Source organism: Lathyrus oleraceus, chromosome 4 (assembly GCF_024323335.1).
Source record: "Lathyrus oleraceus cultivar Zhongwan6 chromosome 4, CAAS_Psat_ZW6_1.0, whole genome shotgun sequence".
Classification (NCBI taxonomy): Eukaryota; Viridiplantae; Streptophyta; class Magnoliopsida; order Fabales; family Fabaceae; genus Lathyrus; species Lathyrus oleraceus.
The window spans coordinates 10,293,215-10,309,974 of NC_066582.1; the positions used below are offsets into that span (position 1 = coordinate 10,293,215).

At 34.1% G+C, this 16,760-nt stretch overlaps 1 protein-coding gene across 3 annotated transcripts; it reads left to right on the forward strand.

Moving 5' to 3' along the window:
• The first annotated feature begins 6,149 nt into the window (after positions 1–6,149).
• On the forward strand, positions 6,150–13,634 carry LOC127138366 (tRNA wybutosine-synthesizing protein 2/3/4). 3 transcript variants are annotated; one of them, XM_051064801.1, is made up of 9 exons: positions 6,157–7,016; positions 7,631–8,036; positions 8,577–9,776; positions 9,919–10,048; positions 10,604–10,839; positions 11,603–11,738; positions 12,188–12,264; positions 12,968–13,074; positions 13,167–13,634. In XM_051064801.1, exons 1-9 carry the CDS (start codon positions 6,251–6,253, stop codon positions 13,265–13,267), a joined length of 3,159 nt encoding a protein of 1,052 aa, XP_050920758.1. In that variant the 5' UTR covers positions 6,157–6,250; the 3' UTR covers positions 13,268–13,634. The 3 variants fall into 3 exon arrangements, 2 of the variants coding, with proteins under 2 accessions (XP_050920758.1, XP_050920759.1); XM_051064802.1 differs by having other exon boundaries at positions 6,157–7,004; XR_007808754.1 differs by lacking the exons at positions 12,188–12,264; positions 12,968–13,074; positions 13,167–13,634 and having other exon boundaries at positions 6,150–7,016; positions 9,919–10,058.
• The last annotated feature ends 3,126 nt before the right edge of the window (positions 13,635–16,760 follow it).

The window sequence follows — 16,760 nt, forward strand, 5'->3', positions numbered from 1 at the left end:
ATTCTTAAAAGACTGTGTTTGTAACGGCTATATTTCGAAATGGTAAGCAAAATAGAGCCGTTAGATTAACTTATCTCGAGAACTAGCCGTTGGTCAAAGGGGTGCTTGCGTCATTTAATTCAAAGTTGTGCATGCATTCATTCCCTCATGCACCCTACAGAATTTTTATTTTTATTTTAATCGTAACAGTTTTAAATATTCCAAGTAGAAGGTGTTTTTTTTTATTATCTTAATTACAATGCATTCAAATTAATTGAGATTTCATGTGTGAACTTTTTTTTACTCATGTTTTTCAAATAAATTCAAAGAAATAACCAAGTTTCTCCATTTTTTTTCGAAATTATTCACATTTCAAAAAAAAAATGACAATGCAAAGTACATGTCGGATGAATCGACGTACGCATTTGAAATTTAAGAGGTGTCGTCAATTAAATTGGTGATTGCACGTGGTCTATCTAATCCAATTGACGGTTGTTTCTAAAATTTAAGAGGAGACGTCAATTCATCTGACACCTCAGTGTATTTTTTTAATTAAGACAATAAATTATATAAAATGAATAAAAAATATTAATATTTAATTTAAATATGATTGCATACGATAATATTTTTAACACTAACGACCACGACCGACTTGTTATACATGCCACCGGTTCCACACCACATACATATCTATTAGCTTGTAAATTTTGAATGAACAAATTTGCCAGAGATTGGTAATACCCACGTTTGAAAATACTAAGTGACAAGAGTCTCAAATATAACTTCGACACGTTAACTATGTCGACTAAAGGTGGTTCGACCACTATGTCAGAAGATCTAGGACATAACATATTCTAACTCCCACAAAGTCTGGTTTGGAAGAGTCTCAAGAACAGATCGACAAGATTAGGAACACTCTCTTTGAAACATGTTCAAAATTTTGAAAAGGGTTACACAAGTGAACACTTTGACAAGGTCGAGTTTGATATGTTCATCAGATGTTGGGGGCTTAGTATATTGGTGGTTTATAAGTTTGCCAAACTAGGGATGTTTTATGGGAGTCGATTGAAGACTCTCGACAAAAGCAGTTAGAGGGTTCAAAGGTGGTTTGCATTGGTTTTTACGTTGAAAAAATGTGGAAGCAAGTTAAAGGTCACAAATTTCATTTATTCTCTATAGAACTAAAGTATTCAAGTCACGAAGAAACAAAATGTGACTTGTGAGAGAAAATGTATGTTTGTGTCCTTCCTTTACTTTCTTTAAGTCTTTTCAATTAAAGCATTTACCTTTATGATATTTACTATGTTTTTTGTTTGTTTCTTCTTCCCTGGGAAATTGTGTATTGTTTCAATCAAAATTTACGTTCAATTTGTCAACATTCAAACATCAAAGTTCAATCACACATATTTTTCGTTGCACTTTTCTACTCAAATTTCCCTTAGGATTTTTTCAAGCTTAATCCCTTCAATGAATTAAAACTCGTGATTGTTTACTAAAAATACTAGTAAACAAATTAGCACGCCTAGTGGAACCCTTTGGTGCAAGAAATCTTAACTTTTGCAGAAAAGTATTATGTCTTTTATTGTTTATTTTGTTCTTCGTATAAATATTGAGTGTGTATGCATTTGAGAAGTGGTAGAGTTAAAAGAATTTTTACCAGTAAAAGAAGTATGACAACAAGAAAGTTAAAATATACTTCCCTTCCATAAAACGATGCATCAAACATAGAAGAACAACAATCCAAAACAATGTTTGATGGTGTGGGAACTTCAATGTCCGTTGAAGTAACCACTCCTGTTATAAGCCAAATATTGATTTTGACGGTATCACCAAAAGTGGTGGTTTCCCCATCACAAGTAACAAATCTTTCCACTACTCCCAGGATTACCCAACCAATTTTGGGAGATCTTAGACCTTTTTTCTCACAAACTTTACCCTACCCACCGTTGGTAGAGAATACCCTTATAGCTTGCCAACTACAATGAAGGCATGCCTATAAACCAATGAATCTATATATGCAGATAATGCAATAACCATTTCATCCCCTCTCAATCCATACTTGGCATCAGAATCTGCTATAAGCAATCCTATTCGAATAACACAACCACATGGAGGATTAAGATATATCCCTCAAGTTATGCCAACCTTAACCACTAACTCCCTCCAGCTTGTAAGGCAACAAATGGATTAGAGTAACCATGAGATAGTTAATATGCTTACACATCAAATTAGTATTGTGTTTAACCCTTTGATATAAAACACTAACTATAGTTACCAGCAATTGGGGCACCAAATAGGTAAAATTGATGATTTCTTTAGTGCTACTCAAGCGCCTACCCTGCCAGTACCTGATAACCAAATTCCACAACAAGTTATACCTACCGAACAACATGTACCCAGGGTAGTCAAAGGCAACACATACTAAAATAACCCTGGGGTGGTTTTGGTGCATATAAACCAGGATGCAGACCAGGTGGTTAAGAATGTCCAACAAAATAATTTTGGGGGCAAAGTAATATAACTAATGTGGTCGAACAAATTTCCCCCCATAATGGCCTAAATGTTGGCCTTCATAGACCAAAATTTGTCTCTACTTTCTCTGAATATGCGTTGAAGACTGAACTTCCAAGGAGTTGGAAAATCCCTAAGTTCACTAAGTTTGTAGGGGATACTAACGAATCCATTGTCGAACATATTAGTAGATACCAGTATGAGGCAAGAGACTTAGTCAATAATGAGAACTTAAAAATTAAGGTATTTCCCAAATTCTTTAACCAATAATGACTTCAAGAGATGCCCTTCGAGGTCTTCGCACTTATTCAGGCGAGAGGTTGACGTTCACTAATAGGTTTCCATCTCGAAAGGCTATGTACTTGTTGTCAATCAATTGTTGTACCTTAGCTTTGAAAATGTTGGAGTCCCCGGTCAAGTGTCATATTGATCCAACATGATATCCACATTGCACATCACGATCGTACCTGTGTGAGAATGGTTATGGCACAGGCTTTAGAGACTTAAGATCCACCAACGAGCTTTGAATCAGAGGTTGTAGAACTTGACTGTACGACATATGAATTAGATTAAAAGGAGCATTCCTTCTTTTCAGGTTGTTGCGAGGCCTATGATGGCTCTGATGCTTATTTTGATATCTACGGCCCTGAGCTCACTGATTTGAACGAGGAGCGGTCCAAGGTTGCTGGTATGGCGCTTTAGGCATTGCTGGTTGCCCATAAGGATATCATGGTGTTGGAAATGGTGAGTGTTGAAAAGATAAGGAACTATAAGGTCTTGCTGATTCACCATGAGAATACTCGACATTTTCCCATGACTGCATTGGTTTCATTCGTCTCTTCCTATTGGGAACTATTGAGGGATTCATTCTCGCTAGCCTGGATGCTCGAGACGTCTTGGATTTTCCGCTTTTGAGGCCACTTTTAATGCGCTCTCCAATTGTCACTAGGTGGGCAAAGTCTGATGGTGTACTGCCTACCATCCTTTCGAAGTACAGACTCTACAGGATATCCATGAACATGTCAATCAATTCCTTCTCTAAAAGTGGTGGTTGCACCTGGACTGCCAATTCTCTCAATTGTTGCGTATATCCTCTGAAGGATTCATTGCTCTTTCGAGATAAGCATTGTAGCTGCCTTCGATTTAGATCCATGTCTAAGTTGTATTTATACTGCTTCAAAAAGGTGTTGGCTAGGTCCATCCATGACTGAATATGACTCCTTTCTAAACTTCATATACCAATTCAACGATGCCCCACTCAAACTATATTGAAAATGGTGAATCATCAGCTTATCGTCGTGAGTGCGGGAGGCCATTTTTTGGCAGAACATCATCAAATGGTGTCTCGAGCAACTATCCCCTTTGTACTTTACGAAGTTGGGTACTTTAAACCTCAGAGGTGTGACCAGGTCTGACAAGAAACACATGTCATCAAGACTCAACGTGCTAAAACCTTCCATAGCCCTCAATCGTTTCTCCAGATCACATAAAATTTATGAGGCTTCAGCAAATTGAGGATGCTCCATTTTTGCGACCAGGTGGGCACCTTGAGAATTTGACATGTTTCTTGTAAATTTAGGAAAAAAGATAATATCATAATCAGTAGTGGGTTTCCACAACTCCAATATCTTTTGACTGTGGTTTACCAATTTCAAACATTTACACTCCTGTAAAAATAAAATATCACAATCAGTATCAACTTAATTAGTTGAAAACATATGTATTGCAAAAGAAAAAGAATATACCTATCCTTCCCAAACACGCCTAGCAGCATGGTCAACATAGGGATGAAGTACTGAGGTGTTAAATGAGCCTCATGAATAACTCTTTAATGGGGCATGGGCAACAACTTCCTCGTGAGCTTCAGGAGCTTCACGATCTGCTGCATCATCTGTGGACTTGTGGCCCCGTGATGTGAATGCTTGAGAGAGATAACTATGAGAAGTAAAACCAGATGGTTGGAAACCTTGACATTACGAATTAGATGGTTGCGAACCATTAAACTAGTTATCATCAAATCGTGGCCTCGCGGTCCTAGCCATGACCCTCTCATGTTATACCGACGCGGTTTGGGACACATGTTCGAGCCTAAATCTGCCAGGGTTATTTTTAGCCATTACACATAGGGGTGTACATGAGTTGGGTCATCCCACAAAACCCAAAAAATAGGTTGGATTAGGTAATTGGGTGATATGGGTTTAAAAACTAAAAGTCCCATTAAAAAAACCGAGTTTCGGGTAAAACCGAACCCAAACCCAAAAAATCCACTTACCCACAAATCAAACATTTTTCATTACAAGCTTAATAATTTTGATGAATATTAACTTAGTTGTTGTAATTTTAGTCTCTTTAAATTTATTATTTTAGTGAACCATGACTTTAATTAATTTTGAATGTTTTACTCTTTAGTTATTTCGATGCTAATACAAATTTTTGTCATGCAAATTTAGTTTGTTGCTAGTATTTTATGATAACTTTTATTAGTTGATGATATCATTTATTATTTTATGATGCTAAAAGATAATAAAAATATTTAATTTATTTTTGTAAGAAGATAAAATATTGAGTAATTTTTATGAAAAAAATATGATGACTCATCATTTACTTATTCAATAATAATAAATTTGGAAAATTATTTGGATAACCCATAACCCAATTCAACCCAACCCGCAAATTAGTGGGTTTTTTCAAACCGGTCAATTGATGTAACATATGGTTATTACACCTCACTCAAACAAGAGTGTCCTATATGAATTGGGTCTTGAGTTTGACCAAAACCAACCCAAACCGGCCCACGTACAACCTTAATTAACAGGCGTTACAAACCTACATAGAGAAAACAACATGTCATAAATCCACAAATTCCACACAATCAACCACATTTTAGCCTGAGTCAAATCCAAAGATGCATCTCTGAAAATAACACTAGGAAAATTCGAAGATGCATCTCCGGACAAACTTGTGATTCTCAGCTATGGCAAAAACACTATTGTTGCCCTAACCCTAAAAAAATATGTCAATGGATATTCTTGTAGGCTACCAATTTCATTTACATTACTATCTAATGTATTTAAAACAACTAATGTAACTTAAACAACTAGCTACAAATCAAAACATGAAAAAAATAGTATTTTTAAAAACTTACCAAATAAAATTGATGAAAAGTAGAAGCTTGAATGTATGAGATGTTGGAAAGGAGGAAAAAGAACTCAAATGGTAAAAGTTTGCTAAGGAAAAATGTTTGACGAATATGAGAGCTCAAAAGTTTGAAAGGATGATAATTTTTTTTTTAAAAAAATGAAGAAGAAGAAAGAGGTAAGATCTGACGCAAAGATATGAAACAAAAGCGTCCGAAGTTGCATATATGGACCACCCATTAATTTTTGAATAAATGGTATTTATGAAGATGCATTTTCAGACTCACCTTTTACACATACAAAGATGCATCTTTGGATTTAATTTTGACAAAAATAAAGTGCCTCGTTGTTTTGCAAATATCTGAAAAAAATGTGTCAGGAGATATATCTCTGAATATTAAATGCAGTTATGATTTTTCACGGTGGTGTAGGAGCACACATAAGGGTGGAAAGGGCAATTCTCCAAGCCTATTTATCTTCATGGTCTGGACCTCGTTTAACATTAGGCCCCATTGGATTAAAAATAGCCCGCGACCCGAGTCCGATAATTCAAACGCTACCGTCTTCTCTACTCTTCTTCCTCTCTGCAACCAGTTCAGAGGTTTTTGCAGGGTTTTCAAACAATGGAGTTCGAAAAGCGAAAATCATCAACTCTAGCTTCATTGAACTCCGCAGAATCCGATAAATCACCCAAAGGTTCATTAGACACACCAATCATCCCTCTCATCAACACTCTCAACCAAAACCCTAATTACTTCACCACAAGCTCTTGCTCCGGCAGAATTTCCGTCCTCTCTCAACCCCTCTCTCCAATTCCATCTCTCCAAACAAAGAAAAAAGCAAAAGGTGGCACTTGGCTCTTCGTTTCTCACCACCCCGCCGAACCTGACTCGCTCGTTTCACTTCTCTTCTCATCCGAGTCAACTCACTCCCCTAAATCTCCCAATTCCGAACTCGTTTTCAGATTCGAACCTCTCATTATCGCAATTGAATGCAAAGATCTTTCTTCTGCTCATTCGTTAGTTTCTCTTGCGATTTCTTCTGGTTTTAGAGAATCTGGGATTACTAATGCTAACAAACGTGTTATCATTGCGATTCGTTGTTCGATACGCATGGAAGTTCCTTTGGGTGATACGGATAAGATCATGGTTACGCCCGAGTATGTTCGTTACCTTGTTCAAGTTGCAAATGAAAAAATGGAAGCGAATAGGAATAGAACTGAGAGGTTTCTTCGATTGTTGCAGTCTAATGGATCAACTCTTGAGGGTAATAGTAACCATTTGTCGCCAACGAATGGGGCAGAACTTGTTTGCAATCATCTTCAATTTGAAAATGAATCTCAGTTAACAAAAGGGAATGCTTCCGAAACCTCTTCAGGTATTTCAATGGGTAATAAGTTCTTTCTTTAGTCAACATTTTTCAATTGTAAAATTTAATTTAATTTAATTATTGAACTATATGATTAAATTGAATCATTCCCAGCGGTGCCATTTGATCAGAGCACTATTATTGACACCATATTGGCTGACTATATTTTGTTGATTTGGCTCGCCTGAAGTGGGTACTTAGTAAAACGAGAAAATAGATTGCGACCACCTATGATTTGTTATGAGTAGAACATTTTAGACAGAAGCATGATCCTATATAGAACATTATGGCGAAAGTTGATCTATGTAGCCAACGGCTTGGTTGTTGTTGTTGTTGTTGTATGATTTGTTATGAGACTAGCATAATATCCACCATTTCTTGTTTGTTTATCAATGGTACACACTTTACTTTCAAAAGTGAACTACTAACTTTAGAGGAGCCTTGTCCATAATTTATAGTATCAAGTTTGCAAATATAGGAGTATATGCTATGTATGTCAGTGTCACTGTTAGAATGAATATGCCTGAGTCATTAAGATTCAAATCAGTACTGATATATATCCATATGCATCTGATTGCAGGACAACTTTCCTTTTAATATCAATCAAAAAGTCTGAATCTTTGAATGGTTGGCAGGGTTCGTGGGCTCTCCTGTGTTTAATTTGCCAATTGCCCATATTGAAATTGTTGGTGAACCGGTGGAAAAACTTTTCCTATGGGGTCACTCTGCTTGTGCTTTGGATAATGTCGAGCACAAGAAAGTCATTGTATGTGGTGGCTTTGGAGGGCTGGGGAGACATGCTAGAAGAAATGATTTGTTGCTGCTTGATCCATATTCTGGCAATCTTGAAACAATTGACACTTTTGGGAGTGCCTGTCCATCTCCACGGTTAGGCCATACAGCTTCCTTGGTTGGAGATTTAATGTTTGTGATTGGAGGTCGAACCGGTCCTGATAAAATTCTGAGTGAGGTATGGAGCCTTGATACAACTAAGAATTCTTGGAAGCTATTGCAATGTGGTGGCAGTGTCTTCCTTCCCAGGTAATACTTTGTAACACTCTTTTGTTATAGCATGAACCAGTTCAATGAAAGCTACTTATCAAGCTATTATAGGAAAATAGCAGAGAAAGAAAGAACAAAAAAATGTGGAAAAGGGAAAATTGGTGAAATCTCTTATTATACCCGCAAAATGAAATGTTACATCAAGCAAGAAGCGTGACGTAGGAAGGAGTGGTAATAGTAAGCATTGATAGAGTTACCAAATGTACATGATTTCTCAATGCTACCGAGTAGATTATACGTATTAATCTTGTCTGTAGCATTGACAAATTCTGTACACTTATTGGTAACTCTATCAACGCTTACTATTACCACTCTTTCCTCACCTCACGGTGCGCTTCTTGCATGATGCAACACCTAATTTTTGTATTCAATTAGTTAGGTTAACAGTATGTTAATTCATGTGCATGCACCTTATTGAACATTATATTGTAACTCTGATAAGGTATGGTGATGTTATTTTCTGTGCTTGATTCACCAATATTATGTTCTCAGTTAAGTTTATATTTTAATCTTGGTTAGGCATCGCCATGCTGCAGCTGTAATGGGGTCAAACATTTATGTATTTGGAGGACTTGATAATGATGTTATCTTTCCCTCCTTTTATGTTCTTGACACAATTAATTTACAATGGAAAGAATTTCCAGTATCTGGGGACTGGCCATATGCACGTCATTCTCATGCAATGGTAGCATCTGACTCTCAGATTTTTATGTTTGGAGGGTATGATGGCCGGAAAGCACTTGGGGATCTGTATACCTTTGATGTTCAGATGGGTCAGTGGAAGAAGGAAATAACAGCTGGAAGGAATCCACATGCCAGGTTCTCCCACTCGATTTTTGTCTATAAGAATTATCTTGGAGTTCTTGGTGGGTGTCCAGTAACACAACATTATCAAGAGTTGGCTTTACTTGATTTGAAGCTTCGTACATGGAAGCATGTTACCCTTAATTCTGTTGGTAAAGATTTATTTGTGCGTAGTACATCCAATGTCGTCGGTGACGATCTTGTCATAGTTGGGGGTGGTGCATCATGCTATGCATTTGGAACCAAGTTCAGTGAGCCAGCAAAAGTCAGCTTGCTCCATTTAACTCATTCACATGACGGTTTCACGCCTTTCGAAAATCAAAGACAGCATATGATTGGCCAAAATGGAGTGATGAAAGGAAATAAGGTTGGAAATTCTCAAGGACTCCTACTTGAACATCTACCCAATATATCTGAAGATGAAAGTTTATGTTTTAATGATAACGTGCCTCACATCAATGGTCAAAGTCAGATGATTCCAGTGCATTTTGTTTTGCAACTAGAGAAAAAATACGCAAAACAGGGTAAGGATATATTGAAGAAATTTGGATGGTTAGACTTAGGAAGGAAGGCATACTCTGAAGAGGGTGGAGTACATATCTGTTTTCCCGTCTGTAAAGAGCTTTTTGCTGTATTTCATGAAAGGAGTTGTCATTCAGGAGATGATGCAATTGACCGGGAAAATGAAATTCCACTTTCAAAACCACTTACACAAGATGGATACTTGTTAAATAAGTTGTCCTGCTCTGAAGCATTGACTCTTCTCCATGAATATGGTGCTATTCTGCTGGAAGATAAGGTTGTTGAAACAAAAAAAGCTGCAATGTCTCCTTTGAAAGTAATGACTGAAGCAGTAACATCTTTGATTGAGAAAAAAGGCCTACCGACTGAGCTTCTAGAGGAACTGCCAGCAAGGTATTTTTTATAAAAATTACTTCTATGATGCCTTCTTTTCAACTTCGTGCTTATTTTCCATTTATTTAGGATTTACTCATTATTGCACGAAATCCCTTTAGTGGTGTGTTTTTTGTATTAAGGAATAATTAATGTTTTCCAGGTGGGATCGGATCGGTGATATTGTTATACTTCCAGCTACTTCATTCAAGAATATATTGTGGAATTCTATTGCAGAAGAGCTCTGGCTAATTGTTGCCAAATCACTCAAGGCTTGTCGCCTTGCTCGCCAAGTAATCATATGTACATGAATAAAACTTAAATTTGCTTTTGTGCTGCGTTTCCTGCCAAGGTTTTATCATATTGTTTCACTTTCTTTCCTCAATAATGACAGTATTAGTAAAGTTTTCTTATTGAAGATGCATCATATAAAATTTATATGAAAGATAAGAAAATATCTAGTGATGACATTTGATATAGGAAATATTTAATTCACCATTTATGAATGAATTGAAAATGTTAAAAGATATATTTATCTAATAAATGTTAATCCATGAATTAATCTATGTTGGAATCTAGTTTTAAAATGTTTTTCCAGAATAAGAGTAATCAGTGTCTAGATAAACTATGTAGGCTAAAACTACACGAGGACTTAATTGTTAGTTTTTTTAATATGCAACTAGGAATGCAGTGCGATGACCTTCAGAGCGTAAAAAAATCTTCAAGTAATACTTCATGACTGATACAATTGTCTTAGAGCTTAGTTTAAAATGCTGCTTTAATTATGCTTGCAAGAGCTTTAAGGTGAATACATTGATTTATGACACAAGTAAGCTGGTTTATTATAGGGCCCGATTGCTGCAACTGGTACAAGAGATAGTACATTAGAGATTCTTGTTGGAGATGATGGTTGGGTCAACCATCGAGAAAATGGAATACTCTATTCTTTTGATGCTACAAAATGCATGTTCTCATGGGGTAATCTTTCCGAGAAGCTCCGGATGGCCAAGTTGGATTGCAAAGATGAGGTTATAGTAGATCTGTTTGCAGGCATTGGCTACTTTGTGCTACCTTTTCTTGTCAGGTATTGTCTGTTTGAACAGGCTGGGTGTGCACTGTGCATTATACTAATTACTATATTATATTGTCTTAAAATTTCTTTGGAAACTTTTGCCAAAACTATTGTGATTTAATTTTTCATGATACATTCTGTATCTGAATATCAACATTTGTTGACGGGGGAATGGATTCTCTCAAGTGTGATTCACACTTGAGAGAGTAAAGTGCTATCTATCACCATTCAAATTCATTCTCTCTAAAATCTACAAGTGTTTCTCTCTCTTGAATGGTGAGAGATTACACTTTACTCTCTCAAGTGTAAATCACACTTGAGAGAATCCATTCCCGTTGACGGGGGAATGGATTCTCTCAAGTGTGATTCACAGTAAAGTGCTATCTATCACCATTCAAATTCATTCTCTCTAAAATCTACAAGTGTTTCTCTCGAACGGTGAGAGATTACGCTTTACTCTCTCAAGTGTAAATCACACTTGAGAGAGTTGCTATCTATCACCATTCAAGTTCATTCTCTCTAAAATCTACAAGTGTTTCTCTCTTTTGAACGTTGAGAGATTACACTTTACTCTCTCAAGTGTAAATCACACTTGAGAGAATCCATTCCCGTTGATTGGGATGGGACTTCATTCCTGAAATGATTAAACTGGGACAAAGAATTGGAATTTTTTTTCTAGTATCAAAATTATCAGGTTTGCTTGCTTTTGAGGTGGTTTTTAATTTATTATCGATATAAATCTCTATTCTTTTTGTTTTTACACGATCTTAAGCAGGGCCCAGGCAAAACTTGTATATGCATGTGAGTGGAATCCTCATGCTATTGAAGCACTCCGACATAATCTACAATCAAATTCTGTGGCTGACCGTTGTATCCTGCTTGAAGGAGATAATCGAAATACAGCTCCCAAGGTATACTATAGTATATTGTGTATTTATTCACCTATAAACCTTATCATACATCCCATAACTCAGCAGGAAACTCACTAATACTCTTGTCATGGAGGAGTAGATCAAAGAGAGAGGAGTCAAACAACTAGAGGTAGAGGAAGACTTAGAAAAACTGTAAGAGAAATTATTAAGAAAGATCTCGAGAATCGAGATTAACAAATTGGATAGGAAAATGGTCTTGAATAGAACAGTAGGGTGGAATTTAGTCCATGTAGCCGACCCCACTTAGTGGAATAAGACTTGATTGTTGTTGGCTTTATCCCGCAGTTTACCTTTTTCAAAATTCACTTTGCTAACTGACTGTAAACGGTCATGATACTTAAGATAAACAGGCCTATCGATTTTTAGTACCCATTGATATATGCAGGATGAAGTAATATCACTTAGTATATTGATTTTTTCATTTACAGGGTGTGGCTGATAGAGTCTGTCTTGGTCTCATTCCATCTAGTGAATGTAGCTGGGTCACAGCTGTGAGGGCTTTAAGGTAATTGTGATACTAATTTCTCAACCTTTCAATTCAACAGACTTAATTGGTGTTACTTTTTTGTTAGCATTTAGCCATTATTGATGGTGATATCTTGCTTCCACACTGATATTAAGTTAAACTCACATGCTTATTTAAGATTTGACACCATTAAAATTAATTTTTACCTGAACTTCTCGTCAATGGTAATGACATTGTTGTTTGCCGCATTTTTATCCAGAAAAATTATTCTTTGCTTTTGTTCTCAATAGCCAAGTATCCCTGAAGATTGACATTGAAAAAGCTGTGGCACTGAGTTCTTGAACTTATTTTATTTAATCTCTAAAAATAGTGATTTAAGAATAAAATTGGAGACATACTGTCTTTATTTGGTGCTAGGTCTTTTATTGTAGAAGTATTTTTAAACTGGCTTATCTGATTTAAGAGTGTGCATATTTCACTTACTTTTATTGTGTTGATCTTGAAATTATGGTTAAAATCTCATCCATTAGCGTGCCTAATTGAAAACCATGTATATCTATATATCACTAAACTAAATGCCAACATTTTAAGTGATTTACTTCTTTTGATGGTAACGGAATCTTCCAAATTTGAATTGAAATACAAAGCATGTGTTTCACAAGATGGAACATTGTAGAAAATTCTATGTGGATACTAGTACTAGCTTAATTTTTCATTCATGTTCATGTAATCAACATTGCAGGAGAGAAGGTGGAGTATTACATGTTCATGGAAATACAAAAGACTCAGAAGAGTGTCAGTGGGCTGATCATGTATCGAAGTCAATATCTGAAATTGCTAGATCTGAAGGTAGCAGCGCCTTTTATTTTCTGATATTTAAAATTACATATTTTGGCCATTTCCCACTCCAAATATTGACGAGTTCTTTGTGATTTCTTCAGGATATTATTGGGATGTTTCTATAGAGCATGTTGAAAGGGTTAAATGGTATGCTCCACACATTCGCCACGTTGTAGCAGATGTAAGATGCAGACAGATCTAGAGATAGTAACTATCGGGCTCACATTTGAGGTTAAGAATTGGCTTCAGCATTAAGAATGTTAATGTGCAATGCAAAGATTCTAACCTTTGAATTGCCGAGTCTACTTGTCAAGAATCCTATTCAACCTTTGGTAGGACTGGTCAAATATCGCAGATAGGAGTGATGGCGAGCGGGATGATATTATTTATTACATTGTTATTGATATATTGTATTTGTGGTTTCGCAGTATAGTTTTGCTGTATAACGTTTTGAAACTTATAATTTTGTTTATCTATAAATTGTTAGGGGGTGTTTATGTTTAAGTAACTATTTAGAACCAAAACTGTATTGTTATAATGATTTACTAACTGAATTGTGTTTTAATACATGTTCAGTTGTCTTTTATCAAATTAAAATAGGAACTGTGGTGATTGTTAAATCAGTGGCTATGGTTAGCATCAAATTAAGTTTTATCAAATACAGTTAGAAAGTGGACTTAAGACGAAGCTGATGGATTTGACAAAGTTTCCGGTTTGGGTTGTTCCATTTGCTCAACTTTTTACCGTTTTGGTATTGTTGAAATGGTAGTTTGTTTTTGGCTTCGTACTTTCACTGCAACCAGTGAGTTGAGTGGATTCACAACCTTTCATTCATATCGTTTGGAGCTACATAGAAAGCTGATTGAATGTTAAAGTTATTAAATTATGAAATTGGTTTTCCACCTTACGCTTAGGGTCACTTTAATATAGTATAAAACTTTTATTTTTTTAGAAATAAGAGTACATGTACATAACTTTTTTAAAGCGTAATCAGTCACACACTCACACTTCCAAAACAATTTAAAAATATATGTTCTGCCAGATCCAATTCACGTTTGCTCTTTCCAAGTCGTTTGAAAATAGTAAAATAAATTTCTTTGACTAATAAAATAATTCATGGTCGTCAAATATAATATTCCTTACAGAGAAAGATAAAAAGTAAATAAAATAACACAATATTAAAAATATTGGTGGCATAGAATATAATAATATTTGTGGATATGTGAGTGGGTACACTTTGGCGTTTATGCCGATATTAAGTGATGAATCATACCCCAGAGGCAACTGGCTGTCGGTGGTCACAACGGCTTAGATGACCAAGCCACCAAGCAACGCTTCAGCTGCACTCACTCACTATCTCAACGACTTGTTAGTCCTTTTTTCTTTTGTTTTTCTGAGCAAGAAAAAATAGTGCTAATTATTAATTTTTGGCAATCTGATAGTGATATACTTTATTTATAAAATGAAGTATTCTCAATCTTTACTTATAAAAATAAATGAAAATATAATCAAAAACCAGTGTCACCATAAGTGTATGATTTTTTCTTAGAATTAAACTATTGAGTTCTTTCGAATCTTAAGGAGTGGAGAAACATTTTATAGAAATTTAAAATTGCCTCTTTCGTAAGTGGGTCATATTTTGATTTTCTCAAAAACATATTTTTGGAATAAATTCAGAAAACATACTTCCGGATTTGATTTTTTTTTTAAAATAACCATATTTTTTTAAAAAAATACGAAAATAACCAACTTTTTTTCCAAAATAACCGCACTGGCGCTATGTGTGTTTCTTTTGAAAATAAAATTTAATTTTGCAACAAACTAGAATCAAACACACAACCTTTAAATCACTAGTGAAACAAATTACCATTGCACCACATACCCATCATATTAATTTGTTTCATCATATATTTAATGAGCCATTGTTCTTAGATCATAAGAGAAAGACACTAAATTTTTATTTTAAATTTTAATATCTTAGATATATGAATTATATTCTTCAATATTTATAAAATTTATTTATAATCAATATCAATTGCTATTTTCATTTTAAATTATATGTTACTCCTATTTTATAAAATATTTTGTTTTATATTTTAAGTTGTTTTACAATATAAATTAAATATTAATAAGTTTTTCTTATCATAAAATAATACTTAAATATTTAACACATGTCTAAGTTAAATATTTAAATAATATTTAAATATTTAATACATGTCTTATCATAAGTTACTTTTTATAAATAATATAATATATTAATACATGTCTAAGTTATATAAAATAATATTTAAATATTTAATATATAAAAAATTAATAAAATATAAATACATTATAAAATAAAACACAAAATAAATGAATACTAATTTGAATATATTAATATATAATATTTTCAAAAATTAAAGAATAGAGATAAAATTTAATAAAATGAAAAAAGAACAATATATTTTTTAAAAATAAAACATTATAATAAATCAGATTTATTTTAATAATAAAATAAATACTATCAATTATTTTTTAAAAATCGTGCATAACTTAAATGAGATACTTTCTTCGTCCTAAATAATAATTTCTTTATGATATTTCACACAAATTTAGATTATAATTAATTTTATAAATAAATAAATTATATATCATTTATTAATGATATGAAAAGATGATGAAATAAAAGAATAATATAAATAGTAGATAGTATGATAAGAAAAACTTATTAATATTTAATTTATATTGCAAAACAACTTAAAATATAAAACAAAATATTTTACAAAATAGGAGTAACATATAATTTAAAATGGAAATAGCAATTTATATTGATTATAAATAAATTATATAAATATTGAAGAATATAATTCATATATTTAAGATATTAAAATTTAAAATAAAAATTTAGTGTCTTTCTCTTCTGATTTAAGAACAATGACTCATTAAATATATGATGAAATAAATTAATTTGAAGGATCTGTGGTGCAATGGTAACCTGTTTCACTATTGATTCAAAGGTTGTGTGTTTGATTCTTGTTGGCTGTATAATTAAATTGTATTTAAAAAAAAAAAACACATAGGCGCCAACCTATTTTAAAAAAATCAATCTTTGTTCTATTTTTGATTGTATAGCCTAATTTGAAACTAATGTAATGTATAACCTAAAATAAATTGTAGGGAAATATACTTTAGGATTTATTCAAGAAGTATATTTTTAGATTATTAGTTTTGGGTATAACGACATTGTGACTAACTTATAAAGAAATGTGATGTATGTGAAGTGTGTCAAAAAGTGTATTTCCGAATTTTAAAGGCATTATTGGTTTTTCATAAGGATGCAGGAGCACCCGTTAGGGTGAGAGTATTAACTCCCTAGGAAGATTAAATCCAATCACAATTGTTCTTGAATTTTTTCTGTTTCGGTCTGGCAAATAAATCCATTAAAATTGATCCAAATCATATGTTTAATTCAACAAAGATATTTCACTCGGTTAGCAAAAAACGGACCTTATTCATGGACATCATATAGGAGCACGATATCCGCCCCATCTCAATCGTTAAACACATTCAACTGTCGTTCGCACCCCGTGTTCGAAAATGCCTTTTCTACTACGTTCTCCAATGGCAGGTTCCAAAGCAACACACAATAGTAACACCGCTCCCGATCTCTGCTCAACAATCCTCATTCTTTAAGACAATGCTTCTCAAGTTATCAC